Source organism: Gracilinanus agilis, chromosome 4 (assembly GCF_016433145.1).
Source record: "Gracilinanus agilis isolate LMUSP501 chromosome 4, AgileGrace, whole genome shotgun sequence".
NCBI lineage: Eukaryota > Metazoa > Chordata > Mammalia > Didelphimorphia > Didelphidae > Gracilinanus > Gracilinanus agilis.
This window is the reverse complement of record NC_058133.1, coordinates 162287370-162305664: the sequence shown is the minus strand read 5'-3', so window position 1 is coordinate 162305664 and position 18295 is coordinate 162287370. Positions and strand designations below refer to the sequence as shown.

At 45.3% G+C, this 18295-nt stretch overlaps 1 protein-coding gene across 1 annotated transcript; it reads right to left on the bottom strand.

Moving 5' to 3' along the window:
- Positions 1 to 4157: 4157 nt before the first annotated feature.
- On the bottom strand, positions 4158 to 13379 carry VSIG8 (V-set and immunoglobulin domain containing 8). Its single transcript, XM_044676280.1, has 7 exons — positions 13331 to 13379; positions 9338 to 9513; positions 7976 to 8177; positions 7106 to 7327; positions 6068 to 6187; positions 5388 to 5577; positions 4158 to 4458 (listed from the first exon to the last, which is right to left on the bottom strand). Exons 1-7 carry the CDS (start codon positions 13377 to 13379, stop codon positions 4158 to 4160), a joined length of 1260 nt encoding a protein of 419 aa, XP_044532215.1.
- Between the last annotated feature and the right edge of the window lie 4916 nt (positions 13380 to 18295).

Below are 18295 nucleotides of genomic sequence, written 5' to 3'. Positions count from 1 at the left end.
CCTACTATAAGTTTATTTTTCCCTACATTTTTGCACATAAGACTTTGATATTTTACATTTCATTCACAACTTATTTTTTTTCTCTCTCTTTTATTTGGATTTTTTTTTAATTTTTAAAAATTCCTTTTGACAATTGATTCACACAACCCAAAAACTCAGCCATGTATCCTTAACTGATCTGAACGTTTCCCTTAACCCTCTTCAGAGAAGAATGTATGTTTTATAATCTATAATATAAAGTTTAAATTCTTTTGAGAGTAATTTCAGGATAAGAAATTTGCCACCTCCCAAGAATCCAGACGATGAACCTGTTTGAAAGAAGACAGCATGAAGAAGGCTTCAGAGACCTACAATGCATCAAGAAGATCCAAAATGAACTTTGGGGAGCAGTTGCTTGAACTATGGGGAATTGAATGGATTTGTTTTGAATGTACACTCTTGTGCCAAAGGGGACTGCCCCCTAATTGGCTTTTTGTCAATGCACCTAGCAATCATTGGATCATTGTTATTGTCCTCTTTTCTTTTCATCCCCAAATTTGTGTAACTTAAAAGTTTCCCTTGGCCCTCATAAGAGAAATTCACACAGCCCAACAGGTGGTTGCCCTTTTCAATTTAAAAGAAAAAGGAGAATATGTGGGAAGCCAATAAGAGACAAGATAAAAATCTGAGACTCCTCTTTTGACCCCTTTTGTGATCCTTGTAATTTCTTCTTGAAAAGTATTATGACCTTATTGAAAAGCTTTAAGTCCCTATCAAACCTGAATTTAAAGGGTTAACACTGTTAACACAGCAAGGAATGCTGCTGCCTGTTATAGCCAAGGCCAAGATATTCCCCAACTTGGCTTTCTGATAAGAAGCCAGTCAAAATTCAGCCTTGGCCTTGGTCTATTCTGAAGCCAATGTTTTGTGTTTTGATGTGACATAATTTGTAACTTCTGCACATCTGCAAAGTTTCGGGGGGGTTCTTTTGTGTGAAATACGTCTTGAAATATATATAATAAACTCCATGCTTCTGGAGCCAGAGCTGGAAGCATGAGGTAAAAGACAACTCCCTTGTCCAGTCCTTATTTCCTTATCAACTAAACTGTCCTTATCAGAGATGATAAAGAGATCTCCACATTTTCTATTTAGAGGTTGCCTGAAAGTTGTCTTTTCATCATAATCTGCTTAACCATTGTAACAGGAAATCCTTCTTGGAATCTAACTGAAAATTATCTTGCTGCTCTTCTAGATCTATCTCCTTTATCCCTAGGGAGAGAAAGAAATAAAACCAAAACACTGAAGAGAGCTTGAGCAATGTTCCTTCTTAGTCTGCCTCCAGCTTCCTGGATGATCCTTAAGGCTGTGATTGAGGACTTCTCCAATTAGGTGGAGTTTTCCAAGGTCATTTTTCCAAGCCTTGGGTAGGAGTGAGTCTAATCCAGGCACCATAGATGAAGATAGATATCTGTCTGATGTTCAAGTTCTCAGTTCCCCCAAACACATCTTCCAGGGGAAGAAGTATGTGCATCTTTCTTCAAACAAGCATCCTTCGGTCTGTGTTCCTGTGCTTTACCTTCAAATTCTCTAGCAAAACACCAGTTCCTTGGCTTCCCCCAACTTCTAAAGGCTGTATTCTCTATCCCACAATGTCTGTCTTTTGGGAATCAGACCAGGTTTCTAGGGGCACTCTACTCAGTAGACATATTCTACTCAGGCTGACACATCATTTCCTAAGGACTTGAGTTCAAATATCAGCTCAGCCACTTACTACCTCTGTTACCTTGAGCAAGTCACCTATGCCTCTGTGGTTTGTGGTTTCCTCATCTATAAAATGAGGGGACTGAATAAATGATATCTCTCCTTTAACGTTTCTGAATGAGGAAATCCAGTCCCCTGTCTTTGCAAACTGTGCCTTTATTTATGATACAGTCTTCCCTATAACACATTGACTTGACATAACAAATAAATTCCTATCGATCATGAAAGGCAGAATAATCTAGCACCAAAAACCTGTGCATTTGCAAAATCATACTTAAAAGTATTCCTTGTTTCTTCCCATCCCATACAGAGTACATCCTAGGTAGCTGCTGGCTCTGTTTATTGGTGAAGCAAAGGGTCCCTCTTTCAGTTATCTGATAGACTTCTTACCAGTTCACATACTGTTTCAAAACTTTAGAAATTTCCATAGAATTATAAGGAAGAGGAACTAGATTTCTGATTTTTCATTGTAATTTCAAGTAATTTCAATGGACTCTCAAATGAGGAAATTCCTTCTTCTAATGCCGATTGGCACATCTCTACAACTTTGGTTTTTACCGTCATGCCCTTAAAGTTATGAAAGATTTCAGAGTGTATCTAATCCAACCAATATCGTTTTGTACATGAGAAAATGAGCCCTCTCCACAGAGTTTGGAAGCTTTGTCCAAAGTCATGCATATGGGAAGTAGAAGAGCTATGATTGAACTCCGGTCCTTTGACTCCAGATACAAGGCTTTTCCTTTTTCTTAATGCATGAATTTGCTATACAACAAGCACACATCATGGTAGGCTAGGGACTTAACCACCTACTCTTGTCCTTTTTCCTGTTCCTCCCTCATCCCTACCTGTTCATCTACCATTCATCACCACACACACACACACACACACACAAGCTACTCTTCCCTCTTTCTACCACCTTCACCCTCCTTTTGGTGGAAGCCTAAGAGGCCAGCCTCCAAAGAACTAGGACTTTCAGGGTAATTCTGCTCAGGCTTAGTTAAGCAGGATACTAGAAAACTCTACAAAGAGGATCTGAGGTACCACCTATAGCCCAAAGGTAGGAGTTTGAATTAGGGAAAACTAGACACTTCAGAGACACAATAAGAAATGGGGATGGACCAGGAATGGTCTACAACAGCCTACGCTTGGAAAACTGGGCAAGAGATATCCTGATTTGAGATATCTCTAAAATAGATTCACTTCCTACGGTTCAAAAATGCACATACTGCATCTCTTCTATGGGCCTGTCACTACATGTGGTAAGAGGTCATGGGTTCTAGCCCCATTTCTACTCCTAACTAACTTGTAACCTTCACCAATTTTCTCCCTCTTGCTGGACCTCAGTGTTTTTGGTTTTTATTTTTTATGAGGGAGTTGGACTAAATGACCTCTAAAGTCCCTCCATTTCAGTTCTAAAACCTAATTACAAATTCACTATTTGATTATGGTCTTTGGTTCTCTCTTTTTTAAACCACCATTGCAATTGATTCATAGAAAGGTCCATTTTTACTGAATGTTCTCCAGAGAGATTAGCCCAGCTGGTGGACACTTCTATGCCTTTATTGGTTCCCAGACGCCCTTTGGATGGGTACATCCCTCACCTTTCTCTCCATTCATCTTGGAATCAAAGAAATTCAGAGGAGAAAGTTGAAAATAGGCAGGTGAGATTCAGGAGGTAAATTCTACCACCACCTTGCTTTCATTCATTTAATTTTCTGGAAATGAAAACTCTAAAAGTTGTACTCAGAGTCCAGCATGATATGATATTGGCTATCAAAATGAGAGGGAAGGTGGACAAGGCCCTTAGACCCATCCCTGGGCAATGCCTCCCTCCTCCCAGTTCCCCTCTAGGAACTAGGACTACCTCAGTCTTGAAACTTGTAGTTTATTTATTATTATACTTCTGCCTTTTGGCCCAGAATTCTCAGACACAAAATATCCAATCTTTTATTCTTCCCCATCCCCCCCCATCCCCAGCCTCCCCACATTGGGACCCTCTGCCTTAGCTGAGAACACAAGATCTTCATGCCTCAGCCCTTTTTCTGACACTAGACCTTTCTTCATCCTCCCTTTCCCTATCCCTCTCCTCCTTTAACCCCTGTAGTCATAAAGATCACAAGGTTGGAGGATAGGTTTATGGGACATCTCTTTCCCCTTGCTCCAATCACCACTCCTAGCTTCTCAGGGAGGGCACAGGCTGTTATTTATTGCTACATTCAGGCTGAGAAAAAGTCTTCAGCCAGTCAGATGGAGGTACAGGCACAGTGAGGTGGGCATCATGGGATTGAATGTCCCTAGCTTTAGGCAAAGAGCCCCAACCCTCCCTTCACTTGTACCCCCAAACAGCAATGTAGGGTGGTAGGGGTAATGTAGTGCCCACCTGGGGAAAGGTGCCACTTGGGTGGCATGGCTGGTGCTTATACCAAATAACCATCCTTGCCCTTCACCTGCCCCTCTCCACAGTCCCCAGGTTCAGCACTCTTGACTTTGACGTAGATGGGAGAGGGGCCTGCTTCGCAGGGGGCGCTGACGGAGGTGGCATTGGCAGGCACAACAGTCACCCCACAGGACGCCAAGGGAACATCCTCGGGCCCCTCACAAGGAGCTGCGTACTTTCTGCGCAGCGAGCGGCTGATGTTCTGTGTCGGGTAGCCTAGAAGGTGGGTGACGCTGCCGCCCCGCCTGGTGCCCTTGCACCCTGGTGCCAATGCATCCTCTCTGTGGAAAACAACAGGCAGGAGGTGTGAGCGGGGCTCTTCGGCGGGCATGGCCTGGGCAGAGCCACGGGCTCTTGGAAACCTCTTGTCTTCCCTTGCCACCACCCCACTTCCTTTCTCCCTCTGACCTCTCTCTCTCTCTCTCCACCTCCCCCACACACACCTTCTCCCTTTGGCTTCAACCTATTTTATTCTCCATCTGTCTTTCCCTATTTCTTATTATTGGTGATCTCAAGCAATTCCAGAAGCCACCTGAGCCATCATTCTGCTTTTATATAGAACTAGCCTCTCATTCAGTCTAAATGGCCCAGGCATCAATATCCTCAGAGATTCCTCCATCTTTATTTCATAAAATCAGAGTTGTAAAGGATATTAAGGATCATCTAGGGAGGTCATTCTCTGCTTCCCTTCTTTCTACTCATCCTGTCCCTAGCCTTTCCTTTTCCAACCTCTCCTCATAGGGGATGATTGATCCCCTAAGGCGCTGCAGTTATCAGCACTATTAGTATGGTTCTGTTTTTATTTCTAGTTCGTTTTTAGTAATAAATTAAGATCGTCTTCTTAGATAACCATTTTCAGCCAGAAAGTACAGTATAGAGAAGACCTTGATAGACAGACACATGCCCTGCCCGCTAGGAGCTTACAGTCTAATACAGACAGACAGCTAGACAGACAAAAAGAAGGGGAAAGAGGGCAAGGGAGCTGGGAACGGGCTAGGGGAAGGTGTGGTTTGGGGGTGGGTAGGAAGAGAAAAAGAACGAAGCCATGCGGCAGGTGGCGGGTCGGCATGCTGCGGTCCCCAAGGCTCCGTGGCGGTGCTGGACGGGATTGAGGAATAGGGGTTCCCAGCAGTTCACAGGAGGGGATGAAGGATAGGGGAGGGCGCCGGGCCCCTCCCCCACACAGCATGCAGCATGCATCAGGTTTTACCTGATCTCACTAGCCATGTCGCAGGCCCCGCCGCCGACCCCGCCGCCGTTGCCGTAACCGAAGGCGCCACGGCTGACCCCGGCACCCCCGCAGCAGCAGCAGACGAGCCCCCAGATGCCGAGGAGGAGGCAGGCTAAGAGCAGCAAGGAGCCCAGCACTGCCCCGATGATCATGCCTATACGGCGGGAGTCTGTGGGGAGAAGCAAATGGCTATCAATACCGGGACATCTCCCTCCCCCCCCCCCCCCCCCGCCCCGACTCCAATAGCGAAGAGTTTGGGGAGGGCGGGTGGACCGGGAAGAAGCCAAACTGGGACTAAGTTTAAGCTAGGGCCAGTAGCCTGGGGTGGGAGGGGATGATCTTTTGGTGTTTGGAGGCCTGGGAGGATGCATAGCACTCAATTAGCAGCATTCAAATTAAAATGTAAGTGATCCTAGAATTTGGCTGTCTTAGAAAGCGTCCGGTTTCTCCGAGGTGGGCGGAGTTGGGCTGAGCCACAAGCAAAGAACATGTTAGGAATCTAGAGGGAGAGTGAGCTGGCTGAAGCTTACAAGTGCAACCCAGACAGAGATCCTTATTCTTGCCCACCCCCGCCCCTTAAAGCATCCCCTAACCTGCCCCTCCCAGGGAACCTTGCCCTTATTGGATCCATTCCTTACCCCCTAGCCCTCTCCACTTACCTGACACCTTCACTTCCACCACACACACACTGTAACCCACATGGTTAGCCACTGTGCACTGGTATAGACCATCATCCTCCCCGGAGATGTCCTTCAGCAGCAGGTCCCCGTTGCTGAGGCCTGATATAGAAGGAGGGTCAGTCAACTGCAGAGAGACCAGAGAGCCTTTGGCCCAGAGACTTCCCTACCTCCAACATAAGTAGCCCTGGAGAGGTGAAGGATTGGGGGCTGGGATGAAGGAGAACACAGGGAAACACACATATACACTCAGAGGTTGGGGAAGGAAAAGGGACAAATTTAAACACAGAGGAAGGTAGAGAAACATAAACAAACAATAACCACACATACACACACACTTCAGAAAGAGAGAAAACACTTCTCCTATTAAAAAAAAAACAAAAAGCTGGTTTTCCAACATTTTTGGACCTTCTCTTCTACACAGTCTTGATTCTTCAGGGTATTTCTTTCTATTGACTAATCCTCATACAGACCCCATCTAAGAATCTCACAAACAGATCTTAAAATTGGTTGGACAATCTTCTTTTCCCTTAAGGCTTACTGCCTGTTGTTCCCTCTATCCTTGTGGAGGGGGGACAAGTATCTATTCCTAAACAACTTCTCACATCACAAAGATGGGTAATTAGGACCAGATTCAGGAGCCCTTATCCTTTCATTAGAAATGCAACCCTTGATAAGGTAATTAAAATCCTGAAAGTCAGAATGATAGAACTGGAAGATACCTTAAATACCATCCAAAACAATCATCTTTTATGAAGAGGGAAACTGAGGTTCAGAGAACCACTCTTGTAGGTGTCTTCTAGGAGTATTTCCCTGATTCCACCACCAGCCCTATAGTAATCCATCCAGATGTTTGCCCAAAGTACTCCTATGCTTTATTTCCAGGCAGCATTCCTGTTATGGAGCTATTCCTTCATATCAGGAATCTCATTCTATCCAAGTAATGCCTCTGAAGAGCTTAAGAGTACAGAAGTCCCCAATATCACAGATTTCCCATCTCCCTCCCCCCAACTCTCTCACCATGAGTCACAGAGCTATGGAAGGATTCCTGGTAGGAAAGCTCTGAGTGGTAGTTATGCTGTGAGAGGTAAGAGCTGGCCCGGTAGGGATGGGTATGTCCACTGATCTTGGCCCACTTGTAGGAGAGGGGTGGAGTGCCCCCATTGGCAAAACATTTGAGCATCACATCATTCCCGTAGGTCATGTGCCCCTCAGTCCAGCACATGGGTACTGCAGGCCGAGCTGAAAAGGCAGGGAATGAACAGGAAGTGAGGGTGATTGTCATTCAGATCCTGGGCAGGGGTTTAAGATAGATAAGAGGGGCAAATACATAACAATATTATTAGGTCTATAGCCACCCAAAAATTATATCTTCCTACCATAAACAGGACCATCAGTTATCTGCGATGTGTAGTAAAACTATGGAGCAAGAACTGGCTTTAATATCTGAAATACTTTATGTAATCATTTTGGCAGATGAGGGTTCTGCCCCATCCCCAGAAAGAGTGCCAGGTGTGAAGTCAGGAAGACCTGAATTAAAATTCAATCTCAGACACTTACTAGCTGTGTGACCCTGGGCAAGTCACTTACCCTGTTTGCCTCAGTTTCCTCATCTGAAAAATGAGCCAGAGAAGGAAATGGCAAGCTACTGCAGTAGCTTTGCCAAGAAAACCTCAAATGAGGTCACAAAGAGTTGAATGTCACTGAAATAACTGAACAACAAAAAATTAGATCTTGTTCAACCACCCAGTTTTACAGGTGAGAAAACTGAGTTCAGAGAAATACCTAAGATTACAATGTTAGGAAGAGACAGATCTTGCATTGGAACCCAGATCCACTGATTCTAAATAATTGTTCCATTAGCTACATTGACTTCCCATCCACCTGTACCTTGGACGGTAACAATGACTCTTCGGGTAGCCATGGTGGTCTTCTTAACCCTGCATTCATAGGTGGCTGTATCAGAGACCTGCAGGTTCATTAAGTTGATGGAGGCATCATACTGACTAGGGTCCGGAGATGCAAATCGGACTCTCTGCTGAAGGTGGGGCAGGCTGCCCTGGTTGATCCTCTTGTCCTGATAACTGAGGAACTGTGGAAAGAAGATGAGGGAGTTGGGAGGAAAGAAGAAGAAAATAAGAAGACAGGAGTTACTCAAACATGCGCAGTGGGAAGAGTAAAACATTGAATTTAATATCAGATTTTCTGACATGTCTGTTGGTTTTAATGATTTTTTCCCTCTTCCTCTTTAAATTAAAAAAAGTCTTTATTCTAAGGATCTGAGAATTCTAAGGAGTCTAAGAATAAAAAATTCTTTATTCCTAGGAGGAGGAGAAGCAATTTGGGAAGAAATGTGAGTAATGTAAAAGCAAAAGTTATTAACAAAAATAAATTATTAAAAAACAAACATTTAGAACATAAAACAAAAGTCAAATACCTAGAAGGTCAACTTTTTTCTCTAAAGAAGAGAGATGTGAGGTGGGTCAAAGTAGGGATAGAAGAGAAGAGCTATATAGAGGTGTGACCAGTGAGGTTAAGGTCATGCATGGACTGTCTCCCTGAGCATCCCATTCAACCTCTTTCTGGCCCTCAACTTGTTCCTTTATTTCATTTTTTATTTTTTTTAAACCCTTACCTTCCATCTTGGAATCAATATTATATATTGGTTTCAAGTTAGAAGAGTGGTAAAGGCTAGGCAATGGGGGTCATGTGGCTTGCCCAGGATCACACAGCTGGGAAGTGTCTGAGACCAGATTTGAACCTAGGACCTCCCATCTCTAGGCCTAGGAGCCACTGAGCCACCCAGCTGCTCCCTCACCTTCTTCCTTTATAAAATAGCCAGCTTGCCTTCACAGAGATTTTGTGAGATCAATGAGATTAGAAAGGGCTTTGAAAAGTAAGAAGGAAAGGACTATAAACTCTTCCCTTCTGCAATCCCCTCTATCTCCTAGCACAGAGTTCAGTCCCTTGGGGTGGTGGCAGGGGGACAGGGGGACCGGGTACAGCACTTAGGAAGACAGGATGGGAGGACTAGCTTGGACTCTGGATTATTTGTCTCTTTCCTTAGATCCACCACTCCTTGTATGACCTTGGGACTTTACTTAGTTTCCCTGTGCCTCAGTTATAAAGTGGACAAATGCTTCTGTCCATTATCTTCCCAGGAAAAAAAGAAAAAACATTATAGAAATGTAGGATGAGGGTCCTGGGCTGAGAGAACAGTGACTAGAGGACTTCGGTGTCCGGGACACTCACCACATTCTCTCGATGTGCAGGGTCTGAGTTGACCTGCATCCATTCAATGTCCAATCCACTGGGGCCATAGTCCTCAGGGTCCAGGATGTAGGGGCAGCCAAGCCGAACATTATCACCTTCAGCCAGATACAAGACTTCCTGTCCATCCCCATTTATCCGCACAGCGGACAGAAGTGCTGGGGTAGAAAGGGAGGGATGACAGATAGGAGAGGTGAGATGATAGTAGGAGAAGGGAGAGAGAGAGGGCAACAGAGGCCAAAGTTTGCAGGCTGGAGTCACACAGCCTCTCCATTAATCTCCATTAATTTCTAATTAAATAGAAACCTCAAATTGGGAGCCAGGAAGGAGAGGGAAACAGAGTCGGTGTCAAGGGAAACTGAGAGACTTTGTATTCATGACTGAGTATGACTATATTGTTAAATATCTTCGTGTGTGCTTATGAGTATTATGTACAGCTATGTGATTGGGCATGTGTGCATGATTGTACGCATGGGCATGCCTGTAGTTATGGTTCCCTTTGTGCTGCTCTCTAGGTGGTTGTGTATCTATTTGTGACTGTACAACCATAGTCATTGAATACGATGTTTGGTTCCTTTGGTGGCTATTTGCGTTGCCAGATATTTTAGAGCTGGATCTGGATATAGTTATGTGTTTTGTGTGTGTGTTGTGTGTGTGTGTGTGTAACTGTATGTGAACATGGGTCAAGCTAAACAAACTGTGGCTGTTAACCCCAGGATGGGGAGACCTGGAATTCCCAAGCTTAATTGTAGTAAAATCTTCTTTCTGCCTGAGGCATGTAAATAGGCAAGCTGGCTTCTTCCAGCCTGTGTGTGTGTGTGTGTGTGTGTGTGTGTGTGTGTGTGTGTGTTGCATCTGTATAAACCTGCATGTAATCCATACATCAATGTGGGCACCTATAGGTTGGGGCATACTCCCATAGGGATGCCTTTGTTTGTGTGGATTTAGGCACCTGTCTCTCCTTGCTCCTTCTACCTCATGCAGCCTGGGCCCAGCCCTGCCCAGCCCTACCCCAGCCCCTGCCCCAGCTGAGTCAGGGAGAAGAAAGCAGCCAAGCCTCCCTGCAGGCCCCTCCCTGGGCCCAGCCTGGCCTGGGCATTTATATTGCCACATATAGTCCTGAGCCACCCTGGACTTTATGGGCTTCCTCAGCCTCCTGGGGTGGGGATCGGGGATTTCCGGAAGTAAGACAGTTTACTGTCTTCTTCCCTCCCCTAATGCCCCAGGCAAGGACCTACCCCAACCAGTTGGACAGACCCACCCCAGAGGATTGGGGGACAGCAGGTGTGTGGGCAGAGATGAGACCAGGGGCCCCAACTTCCTTTCTCATATCTCATTCCTTTGGCTCTTTGGCTAAGGTTTGCCACTATCCCTCCTCTTTCCCAATCAGTTAGTCAATCAAAAAGTATTCATTGAGTACCTATTATGTGCTCAGCACTGAACTCCATCCCTTTTGTCTGCCTCCTCCTCTCTCTTAATGTCTCCCAGTCATGGACACAAACACACACACACACACACACACACACACACACACACACACACACACAGGTATACATGNACACACACACACACACACACACACACACACACACACACACACACACAGAGGTATACATGGACCATGAAACAGACTGGGTCTGGCTAATTGGGAAAGTCCAGTAGACTCAGTCCCCATACCAAACTGTGACTTCTTTCTGAGTCTCAGTTTTCTCCCCACTCTTAGGCTGGACTCACTGATCTCTCAGCTCCCTTTCCAGCTCTAAATCCTATGATACTAGGGTCACTGAACTAGAACTTCTGAATCAAACCTGAGAGTGCAGTCTCCACCCACCTGACTCTACAACCACCCAGGCTCTCCCAAGAATCCGGGGGAAGCCCAAGAAGACGGATGGAACCCTGCCCCTACCTACCACAAGGAAGGGAGCAGGGAAGTGAGCTACAGTCCTAACGGGAGAACATTCCCTTTCCCTAGCCTTGGCCTCGGGAAAACTTACTGGAGATAAGGATCCCGATGCAATCTCCATGGCTCCCCAGGCACTGGGAGGATTGGCAGACACGGGTGAGCAACACACATCTATCTGCATGGCAAAGTCCCCGCCCTAGGGAAGGGCTGCTTAGAAGCAATGCTGTCCTCACTATAGGGGTTGGAATCCCATAGAGTCATTTTCCCTTCAGCCTCTGGGCTGCCAGGGAAAGTCAGAGAAGTAGGGGAAAGAGGAGGCCAAATCTCAGGCTGGAGGCAGGGGATGGAGTCTGGGGTTTGGGAAGCTGAGAGAGGCGACAGTAGAACTAGAAACAAAAGAGTCCCTTCATTCCCTACCCAGTCCCCTCACCTCCACTCAAAGAGGCACCTCACACACTGCAGACTAAGGAGACCCTCATCTTATAGTTGAAGATATCCCACAACTGCCTCTCAAAATTCCAAATAATCTTCCATGCACCATCAAGTGTTTTAGCAAGTTATTCCTTGTTCCTCACTTCAATTTCTCCTGCTGCAGGGTAAGAGGACCAGATCTCAGAAAGGGATGGGAAAAGGATGAGACAGATGTTCAGGGGATATTCTTAGAGAATCATAAGATTTATAAGTGAAAAGGTCTTTAAGAATCAGCTCATCCAACCCCCTAAATTTATGGGAGAAAACAGCTCAGAAAGAAGTGATTTGCCCATGGCAGGATCCAAAAAAAAGTATCCAATATCCAAAGCTCCTGACAGCAAGCCCATCCCTTCAGAGAGAAAGAGATGGAAAGGAGAGACAGGAAAGAAGGAAGAGAAATTGTGGGATAAGAAAGTGGGAATTGAAGAGTAGAGTAGATGGGAGGTACAGGGTAAGTCGAGTCAGGCAGAGAAGCAGGCTAGAGAAGAGGAACAAGTAAGCATCCTAAAGAGCAGCTATTTGACATAAAAGGGATAAGGACTGAGAACTAGGAGTGATGGGGTGAGGGGGGCAGTGAATAAAGAGCTCAGAGAGGGAGCAATGGAGTCTTCCACTAAACCTTGAAGATCATCTGAGGTCTACTGGATAATCCCATCCCAAGTAATAGGCAGCATCATAAAAGTCAGCTTTCCTATGCTTTAAAATCTATACCTTATTTTTTCACTTTGTTAGTTGTTTCCAGCCCTACCTCTCATGGAACTTCCCAGAAAAGTGAAATCCATCTATCCCTGATCTGTCACTTAACTACCACCCCCAGATGCAGTTTCACATGAAAAATGTCTTTCGCTCTCTGATAAGCAAATGGAACCCCACAAAAACAAAAGGAATAAAACCCAGATTTACTCCCTACTCTACAATCCTATCCTAGATGTCACTTGGACAGAGTCCCTGGAGAAAGTAGCCACAAATTGGAATGATCTCGTGGCCCAATCATATGAGGTTGGGAACCTGAATATCCTTCCCTAAAACAAATCTCCCAATTTGAGGCATATGGAAACAAGAAGCTTCCTCTGCAGGGTCAGAACAACACAAGGATTCTCAGTCCAGATGCTGAATTAGTCTTTTTTTTCTGGCTGCCCCATTGAGATCAAGAATAAGGGGAGAAAAAGCTTAAATTTACCCCCTCATTCCCACTCCAGATCATAAAGCACTTCAGGGTCATAGATCTCTTGCCAAAGTCCTGTGGAGGGAATGAGAAGAGAAGAAAGATATATACAGAGTAGAGGGAAAAGACCATTGGAAAGAATCAGCTCCCCTCTCTGGCTCCTCACTGCTTGCCATTTCCTACACTGGAGTCCTTCGCTTGGACTCCTCACACATTTCCACCTGGGTAGCTTCCAGTTCAGCCCAGATCAAATACCAAACACATGTGTGCACATGAAGCCTAATGCCCAGAGGTGAAAACATCCAAGGAGGGAGATCAACCTTAGCAAGCAGCTTTGAGGAGAGAGCCAATCTCCTGAGGCACCTGGCTCTCAAAGAATCCCCAGAGAGGCCGTTTCTGTTTTTTCTGGGTGCTGGGGAACCCCCAGACCCTGTACCTGGGCTTAAGCACATCAGCAGTAGATGGAATACTCCTCGTCCTCCCATCTCTCCTGGATAGAAGTCTCCGCCTTTAGCTGGATAGTTCCTCAGGGCTGGTGGTGGCGGGGCACAGTGATGGTGGTGATGATAGTAAGATGTGTATAGGGGTGGAGGGAAGGGGGAGATGGGAGACGGTGAGCCCAGACGCTGCCGGGGTAGGCAGGGAAGGTGCAGTGAGTGACCTGCCTAGCAGCCAGCCGGAGTTATTTCAATGGGAGGGAGGGGGCCAGCTCCCCGCCTTGGGGAGGAGTCCCATGAGCTCTAATTAGCGGGGTGACAGGATGGCCTACCCAAGAATTACCCAGCCCTCACCCAAGCTCTTCCCTATCCGGAGAGTGGCAAAGGGCGGGCAGCGGGACTTATAATTAGGCACTTGGTAAACCTCCATTTCCTTCTGGTCCCATCCCTAAGGGTGACAATAGTCGCCCCAGTTTCCAGCGTCCACTGAACTCCCCTTACCACTCATTTGCCCAAGGGGAGAAGGAAAGGGGAAATGGGTACATTGGGGAAGGAGAGGTAAAGAAACAGGGGGCTGATGACACAGCCCCTTTTCCAACCCCAAGATTTTAATAGTTAAGTTGGACCTCTGAGTACAGGTGTCTACTGTTCACCCCAACTTCGTTCCCTCCCTTCTCCTAATAGTCACCGTGCCCTCCAACATCATCTGGCTGGCCCCCTCTAGTTCCTTTTCTCTTTCTACTTTACTCTTTGGGTAAATGTGGGGGTGGGATGGGGTTGGGAGGGGAGACAACCCAATCATACAGATATCCCACTAGTAAAGTGATTTCTTGCCCCTGAATCTCCTTTGAGGTTCTAGATGCAATTACAAAGGAATATTAGAGGTTGAGGAAGGTGCTCCATTCTTGTCTCCCAGGAGCTCTAGGGAAGGGCCAGCTAGATGAAGGGGACCCAAGAACTCCTACCTCAGCCTCCTCCCCAGGCCCTCAGTTGTATCAAAGGCACTGAAGGAGGGAGGGAAAGGGTGTGGATGATACCAAGTTCTCCCTCTTCCCCAGGTAATTCCCCATCCCTGGGCAGAGCTAAGGTTAGGATGGGAGGTAGGGAGGGAAGAGTGAAGGAAAGAATCTCCCCTGGGGAGGAGGAAGTAAAGGCAGCACATTCCCCACTCTCCTGTCTGACCCCTCTACCCTCCAGAGCTCCGTGGCCTTGCCTGAGGATAGAGGAAGCCCCTGGCAACTGAGGATAAGATATTTGGCATGGGACAGGGGATGGGGGAGTAGGGGAGCCAAGAGAAGGGAGGTTGTCCTCATCCCACATCATTACCACCCCTTCCACTGGAGAATAGGACAGAAACCAATTTTATGAGGCCTGAGAGAACAAGGACAAGGGTGTGGGTGAGGGGGTGAGGTCCAAGGATGGAATGGGTGGGAAAATAGTTGGGTGTCTGTGAGAGAACAAGGAGGAGGGGAGGGTCCTTGAGGCGTGTGTGTGTGTGTGTGTGTGTGTGTGTGTGTGTGTGTGTGTGTGTGTGTGTGTTGTTCTATGAATGTAGGTGACATATGAGAACACATATATAAGATAAGGAGCATAACGAGAGGAGACTGAGCATAGGTATATTATTAGTGTGTGCATGAGTGAGAGATGGTCTATAGGCATGGTATGGCAGAGAGGGGGTATAAAGGTATTCACAACCTACCCAGGGTTATTAGAGTTTCCGGATAGACTCGATTCCAGGCAGCAAAACTAGTTTTATAGAGATACCCAAAGATATCTTTAGCTGGAACAAGGATTTGGGAATTTTTTTCCCCCAGAATCTCCAATCTTCTCCACAGCAGGTAGCATGTATTTACAAAGCCCCGAAGTAAAGGGGTCTAATCATATGTTCTTCTTCCTACCAGCCTAGTTTGCTGGGGGGGGGGGGGAGGGAGAGCCACTAGCTATTTCCCATATGCCCCTTAAAGGACAGAGAAAAGGGTAGGATTAGGAAAAGCTCAATGACTGAGGAAAAAGAAAGGGACACAAGGAAGGAAATGATGGGTTTCTAAAGGCTGCATTTGTTGAGGGTAATAAAGCAGTTTAGAGAGATACAAGGAAGACAGAGAGTCCATGATTCTCAATTTCCTACCCTCTTATCCCAATAATAATAGGGATCTCTTGGACCCACAAGGCACCCACACTTGATTTCCTTATTTATTCTAGAATTTATGGGATTTTTTTTCTTTGCCCTCCTTTGGCCTGGCCTCACTGGGGAGCAGATATTATTATCCATCTTTAGCCAACTAGAATTCATCCTAGGTCATATACCTGGGTGCTGTCTGATTTCAGGGCACCTAGGAATTCTGGCTTTCAGCCCAAAGTGAATCTGTAAATAGGGGTTGAGGATCATAGGAATTTCTAGACCATTCCAATGAGGACCTAGGTGCAAGGTCAAGGTCAAGATTGGGGAAGGTAGGGCAAGGAGGTAGGAGTCCATAGAGAAAAGTAGGAGTTGTGGTCACTATTAAATTTAGGGCTGGGATTAAAGGTTTAACCTTGGAACTGAAGTGATGATTGAGGGTTATTGTTGGAGTCGAAAATGAAGGTTTGAATTAGAGTTAGGATTCAGATTGCACTGGCAGGCAGAATTACAGGTAAGACTGTGACTGCATTTGAAGTCAGTGTACCTGCCACTTGCTAGCAAATTGGTGTGACCTTGGGCAAGCCCCTTCACTTCAGCGGACCCCAGTTTCTTACCCATAAATTGGAAGGGTTGTATTAGTCGATGTGTAAGGTCTCTTCCAGCTTTAAACCCTCTGACCTAGGTAATTATATCCATATATTAGTTATATTCTCCTATAATTTATAACCACTGTGCCCTAGGGACTTCAACATACCTCAGAGACTAACCCTAAAGTTTTACCTGATCCGTGGAATGCAGCTGCAAACTGAGCAGAGAAGATGCAGAGAAATAGACCCAATGGGTGGAGCAATGACTCCTGGTCAGGTGATAATTTTATAGACTGGAACCAGATGATTGGAAAATTAGAGGGTCTTGGAACCTGGGACTCTGCATGGGTAGACAGGGCATGCTTGCAGAAGAGTGGATATTGGATTTGTAGTTATCACAATGCTGGAAGGAATAGGTATCGTGCTGGGTGACAGCAACAGGCTAATAAAATGAAATAAAATGGAGGTAAATGTAAAATCCTACACTTGGGTTCGAGGAATCAACTGCTCAACTACAGCTTAGGGACAGAGCTGAAAGGCAATTAATTGTTCATGTGAAAAAGATTCAGTTCAACAAACAGTAATTAATATCTACTATGTATAGACATTGTGCACAGGTGACTCAAAGACAAACAAGAAACATTTTCTACCCCCAAAGAGCTTTCATTCAACTGGGAGGGAGAAACAACATGTATATAAATAAGTAATTATAAGATAATTTTGGTAGGGGGCAGTTAGATGGTTAAGTAGATAGAGAGTCAAACCTGGAGATGGGAGGCCCTAGGTTTAATTCTGTCCTCACACATTTCCTACCTGTGTGATCCTTGGTAATTCACTTAACCCCCATTTTCTAGTCCTTACTGCCTTTATGCCCTGGAACCAAAGCACAGAACTGATTATAAGATAGAAGGTAAGGGTTTTTTAAATAATAATTTTAAAATAAAATAATTTTGGAAAAGGAGAGCATTAACAACTGGGTGGATCAGGAAAGACGTCAGCAAGGAGATGGTGCCTGAACTAATACTTGAAGGGAGAGTAGGACTTCAAGAAGTAATTAAGGAGGAACATTCTAGGCAAGAGACTAGCCTCTGCAAAGTATAGAGGCAACAGATGCTTAGTTCAGAGAACAAGAAGGAAGTCAGTTCTGGACATGGAAGTCAGTTCATGGAACATAAAAGAAAAGAAGTAATGTGCAGTTAAGTCTAGAAAAGGAAACTGGAGCAGCAATGTATTAGGCTTTAAATACTGACCTGAGGAATTCATATTTTGCCCTAGAAATATTATAGGGAATCACTCAAGGTTCCTGAGCAGAGGAGTGAAAGGTCTTTTCTTTAAGATTACTTTGGCGGCTAGGCAATGGATGGATTGGAGTTGTAAAAGACTAGAGGCAAGGAAATCATTTAGAAGACAATTGCAATAGCCCACCCAAGAGTGGACGAGGGCCTGAAATAGGGTAGTGGCTGTTAAAGTGGAGAGAAGATCAGACAGATGTGACATGTCGTGGCAGTTGAATTTCTGTTAACTTGGAAGCTCATCTGATATAGGGCGTAAGGAAAGATGGAAAACTGAATATGACATTGAAATGTTGAATGTGGGTGCCTTAGAAGGGTGGTGGGACCTTAGGCAGAAATAAGAGAATTCAGAAGGAGGGATGGAAAGATTTGGTGTAGGGGGACAGATCTATGATTTTATTGGTGTAGGAGACTATCAAAAAAGAAATTCTCCAAACCAATGTAAATCTACAGTTACTCTACAATTTACAGCCTTAGACCAGGAGTTCTTAACCCTTTTTTGTGCCATGGACTCCCTTGGGAATTGGGTAAAGTCTACTAAATCCTCAGAATCATATAAATTTCTGATGGGAGATAGTAAAAATAAAGATGTCAGATTTTTCACCCCCACGCTTATGGACACCCTAAAGTCTATCCCCAGACTTCATGTGGTCTAAGTTAAAAAAAAAAAAAAAAGCAACTCCTGTCTAAAAGAGTAATCTTACAGTGCTGAGAAGTTAAGTAACTAGTGCAGGGTCACCCAGCCAAGAGGTAAAACTTGACCCCAGATCTTCCTACCTGCAGAACTAACTATCCACTGTGCTACATTGCCTCTCAGAGGAGAGTTAATAGGGTTTTAATTAAAGCTCCAAAATTGCCAACAATATGACATAATGGCATACAAAAACAAATACTAAATAGACCTTAAACTATACTGTGAAAAACTGTATCCAGAATGGTCTTGGTGGCGATCTATGCCTGCCT